At 30.7% G+C, this 5,666-nt stretch overlaps 1 protein-coding gene across 1 annotated transcript in view; it reads left to right on the top strand.

Moving 5' to 3' along the window:
• The window catches only part of LOC115234223 (elongation of very long chain fatty acids protein 4-like), a 3,428-nt gene extending 2,281 nt beyond the window's left edge, over positions 1 to 1,147 (top strand). The window contains exon 4 of the mRNA XM_029805066.1: positions 106 to 1,147. Within this exon, the coding sequence (XP_029660926.1) occupies positions 106 to 273 (168 nt within the window). The 3' untranslated portion in view covers positions 274 to 1,147. The remainder of the gene's footprint in view (positions 1 to 105) is intronic.
• The last annotated feature ends 4,519 nt before the right edge of the window (positions 1,148 to 5,666 follow it).

Here is a 5,666-nt window from a genome sequence, read left to right as displayed (position 1 = left end):
TATATATATATATATATATTATATCTTTTAAAAATTTCCCAAAAGACATCATCCACCAAAGATCCAAGTTAACAATATATTTGTAATGTTTTCTTTATATTGTAGGTGCAATTCGTCATATTGATACTGTATGCCTTGCAGTCATTTCTGCCAGGTTGCAAGATAGCGGAGCATTGGGAAATGATAATATACATCGGAAATATAATGATGAATTTCTATTTGTTTTATAATTTCTATCAAAAGTCATACAATAAACCTAAGAGAAAGATCTAATAGATAGTAAGAGAACTAATAGATAGATATATGCAAAGCCGAAAAGTGTCAATTATTGTTTGTATACAATCGAATGTTTGTATCGTAAATCGGAATCAAAAAACATTTTATTTTTTGCTCGTTTTCTCACTTTAACGTCATCATACGATAAATGTAGGTAATAAAAAGAGCAGTGCAAAGCACGAAGTTTATTTTAGCGGTATATAATTCACAATACGAACAAATTTATAAAAACAAAAAATGCATTATACGAAGGAAATAAAAGGCAATCAAGAGCCAGCGCGGTAATTTGTGCACATATGTTTTATTACAATCAAATTACATTGATATTTTGATTGTGATAGACAAAATTCGCATGAATTTTATGTGCACTTATACATGTAGTTTAGTGAAATAAATAGATCAAATTAACTAATATCCGTGTGTAACTTTTGCCTTCTGTACAACATGAGTGACTCACTCAAGTTTGGTATAATTATATTGCCAGTTATTTTTTAATGTAATATATTTTATCAGACTGTCTCTTTCTGTCTCGAAATTACATTATACAATATTTACCATCTGACAACATGGACAACATCTGACTCACTTTTGTTCTGCGTATTATTACTGTCACATTTTTGATATAATATAGTCCATATACTTTGTAATTACGCTGGGATGGTCCAAAAAAAGGGAGCGAAACGTACGCTTTTTGTGATTTTGTCTATCACATAATCAAAATATCAATGTAATTTGATAGTAATAAAACATATGTGCACAAATTACCGCGCTGGCTCTTGATTACCTTTTACTTCCTTTGTATGAAGAAACAAATAGAGTAAAGTTTGTAAATACAGAAATAATTTTGGGTAAATATAGCGAATAGGGGACCCAGCCCCAATGACCTTGACCTTGACATATGTTATCAAGGACATAATTCTGAGTAACTTTTTCTTCTAATTTAATCGTCGCTCGTTGCTTATTAAAAAGTTATTAACAAACAAAAATTTGTAAAAATCAAGATTTATACATAGTCTGACAATGAAAAACTGGATATTTAAGTTAGTTTACAGAAATAGTCCTACGTATACTACACATATAAACTAAAATAAACACGTTTTTGCGTATATAGGGTGTTCAAAAATAAAATAAAAAGTAAGAACTTTACGCTTGGAAGAATTAAACAAGACTGTGTCATCATAAGAATTCACTAGTACAGAAAATAATAGACCTAGCCCCAATGACCTTGACCTTGACATATGTTGTTAAGGACATAATTCTGAGTAACTTTTTCTTCTAATTTAATCGTCGCTCGTTGCTTATTAAAAAGTTATTAACAAAAAAAGTTTGGAATATACCAAAGTACATGCACGGACAGGAATCACGCGCGCGTGCTTCCTGTCTATGCGTGTACTTTGGTATATTTCAAACTTTTTTTGTTAATAACTTTTTAATAAGCAACGAGCGACGATTAAATTAGAAGAAAAAGTTACTCAGAATTATGTCCTTGACAACATATGTCAAGGTCATTGGGGCTGGGTTCCCTATTCGCTATATTTACGGGATTTGCCCAAGGGACCATTAGATACTTACAAATAACAAGCGACATTTGACTGGAAATGGTTCAAGTTAACTTTAGAAAGCGAAGATAATGTGTTATTTCAGGTATTGGAATTGACAAATTTTAATATATGTGTTACATCTACAATTTTATATAGCTCATATTACATAACTATATCCTAAATGATTAAAGGCTTAGGAAGAATTATGGGAACTTGTTAGAACCAAACCAGCATTTCAAAGGCCTACAGAGCCAATAAACTTGGATTCAAAGATACTTTAATGCTCAAGTAAAAGTACTTCGTGACAAAAACATAAATGTAATTATGTTACTAATTGTATAACTAATAATTATCTAATTACAATAAAATACTACACAGTTACAAAAATTATCTTTGTAATAATTTTTTGATATTAATATAAAAATATTGCTTCTATGTTAGAAGAGTGGATGAATATAAATAAGTTAAAATGAATGCAGGGAAAACGAAATATATGATAGTCAGAAGTATAAGAAAAGAACTGCGAGGTAATATTATATTAAAATGTTTGGATGAAACTAAGATAGAACGTGTGGAAATAATGAAATACCCAAGCATAATTATTGACGGTAGACTACGATTTAAGGACCACTGTGATTATATGCTAAAGAAAATAGGGAAAAAATGAGTTTTTTTGAATAGAATAGGTAATTACATATCGGCATACACTAGATGTAGTGTATATAAGACAATCATAGCGCCTCACTTTGAGTATTGTGCGACGCTGTTAATTGATATGGAAAAAATACAACTGAGTAAATTGCAAAAAGCACAAAACCAGACCATGAGATCATATTGTAATGTGATAGACATACCAAAGTGGAGCGTATGCTGCAAGCGCTGCAGTTTATGTCCATAAAACAGAGGCTATACTATAATGTGTGTATATTTATTTTTAAGATTTTGAGGAATATGTTACCGGAGCAATTAAGAAATAGATTAGAAATAGTGGGAAATTAAAGTGAAAGACAAGCACGACAAGTAAAATTTCAAGTCAAATAAAATATCATAACAAGAAGTGCACAAAAGAGTATGTTTTACAAAGGAGTGAAAATGTATAACGCCTTGCCAGCTGAAATAAAGCGGAATGAAAGAATTGTGCCGTTTAAGCGAATGTTAAAGGAATATATTGCAATTAATGTAAACTAGATTTGTATTACAAATAGCTGAGAAAGCTAATAAAGATCAATCAATCTGAGCCTATCAAGATTTCGATCGGTTCAGTCGTTATTCATATCTGATAATCTAAAATCTAAGGTATTCTCAACTGTCCGACTCGCGATATCCGGGGTGCCTCGCTGTTGCTGTGCGTGACTTGGCGCGAGACGCTATTATATCGCTTGATATGTGACATTGGGAAAAAAAAGAAAAAATAACGTGTTTCCATATCTATTAATTACAATAAAAAAACTGCAGCAATTGCCAAACGATGACATTGTAAATGACGCGTGCATATCTAATACCAATTTTGTATTTCGAAAATTATTGTAAAAATAGATCATTGAGTACACTTATCGTAAATAAAATTACAAATATATAAAAATACGACAGATGTAATTGATCTCTTGCCGCACGATTTAATTTGTGACTGCGCATATTATATATAGTTAGGGACAAGGTCGTTCACGCGCCTGGACAAACAAAAATCTATACTCAGTTTTCTTTTGCTAATAAGAAACTTACAAACATAAATTCTTTTATAAAACACCAAATATTCAACAATAATATATAATATAAATATTTTTTATGAATATATATTTTTACATAAACTTTATAATATAATAGAACAAAAAATATAGTTTTAAATATATAATTTTATCTCTTGATCGCGTCTTTTTCATAGTCTAGAGATAACGAATAAAAGTGATAGATTTGTTAGTAATACAAATAAAATTTTTTTAAAGCATGCGCTACTGATTAATTGCTTCTCAAAAGAAATTTTTCAAATAAATATTTAAATAACTAAAATCTAATATATAATATTACAAAATGGTATACCTAAGAAATTTGTTATTTGGCTGTTACTGTTTTTTGGCTATTTGGATTCTTACTGTGTATTAATATATTTTCCATTTTAGTGATATTCCTAAAAATATAATGGCTCTTTATTCAAGCATTAAATATCTAAAAAAATAATCAAGAGTTTACTTTATTTCGCTGCTGAATTGCTTAAGCTACCATTTGTAGAAGTTTACTAATGAAATTTTATCTTGTATATGTAATGGTTATACATGTACGAGGACTGTATGATAAGTACCCATGTTAGGGAAGGAAACGCATTTTTTTTAAATTATTTTTATCTATTTCTCAACATAGTCTCCTTTCAGCACGATACACTTAGTCCAGCGATATTCCAACTTTTTTAAGCCATCCAAAAAATATGATTTGTCGAACTCTGCAAAATAGGCCTCTGTTTCGGCGATGATCTCTTCGTTTGACGTGAACCGCTTTACGCCAAGTCATTTTCTCATGTTTGGACACAAAAATTAACGGCATGCAACTTTACTTTGATTTCCTCACATGTCTTCCCATCCAAAAAAAAGGAATCGAATCACTAACCGATATTGCTCTTTTTCCATGGTTGCAAACAAAACCAACCTTGCCCACTTTCAACAACTATCAAAACAAAACTACTCGATCAAGCGACGCGGTAGCGTCGCGACGCCAAGTATATAAAAAGAACGGTTTGCCTATGTACATTTGCCTATGTTCAGGGGCTGTGGCGCTATCAAGTAGCTTTTTCCGGAGTTTTACGTGTAATAAACTTTCGATTAAAATACCTCAGGAACTAAAGCCGTAATGAAAAATCTAATGGTACTTTTCTTATACAATGTAAATGCAAGCCTTCGATTGCGATCAATTTGAATAAGATTGGTGCAGTCAAACCTGAGGTATAATAATCGTCTACTAGAATTGTGAACTTTTATTTTTCATAAGATTCAGACTCTCACGTACGTATCCTCACACGCACACACGCAAAGCGATCTTGTCCCTCAAGGCGCGTTTGCAGCGCTCATGTACGATTATTCGCTTGAGTGTGCAAATACGCCTTGAGAGACAATGTTGTGTATATACGTGCATATGTATAAGATAATAAAAACTTATCTTTTTAAATAAAAGGTAAAAAAAAGGCGCCAAGTACATGCGCCACTTGTGAAAAACTGTATTTATATATATTTATAAAATAGTGTTATTTTAAATTATTAAAAATAAAAACTTATAAAAATATTTTAACCCCAAAAAATGGTACAAATATATCCTACAAAAATAATGATATCAACAACTTGCGCCAACTGAAAATAAAAATTAAACAAATATTTTAACCGAACACAATTATAAAAAAATTAAAACTTAGAAATTAATATAAAAAATTGAAAATTTATACAAAAATTAAAAATTAATACAAATTTAAAAAAATCAAAAATTGTAATTAAAAAAACTTGGCGCTACTAAACTAAATAATATGCTAAAATTATTGTATTCTTTAATACATTTACATTGCAGTTATTAATGTAACTAAATGAAATATAAATCTAAATTAAATTTAGTAGGATTAACCTTTGCGAGACAGTATAAAGTTCTATAACTTTGTAGTTTGTCATAAGAATGTATTTCGGAATTTAATTGACCTTATGCCAACAGGCGATGTCATGGCAGGTAGCCCACGTGAGATTGCAGAGCATTTCATGGAACATCACTCCTCGAGGATCCTGCCCGATAATAGTAGAAACAGGCATCACTCGCCCCGCAAGGATTATTTGCAAGCAGATCTTAAAGCCGAGGATGTAGTCATGTATTTAGAGAGACTCC

This window comes from Formica exsecta, unplaced genomic scaffold (assembly GCF_003651465.1).
Source record: "Formica exsecta isolate Colony F162 unplaced genomic scaffold, ASM365146v1 scaffold1991, whole genome shotgun sequence".
NCBI lineage: Eukaryota > Metazoa > Arthropoda > Insecta > Hymenoptera > Formicidae > Formica > Formica exsecta.
This window is presented reverse-complemented; position numbering and strand designations above follow the sequence as displayed.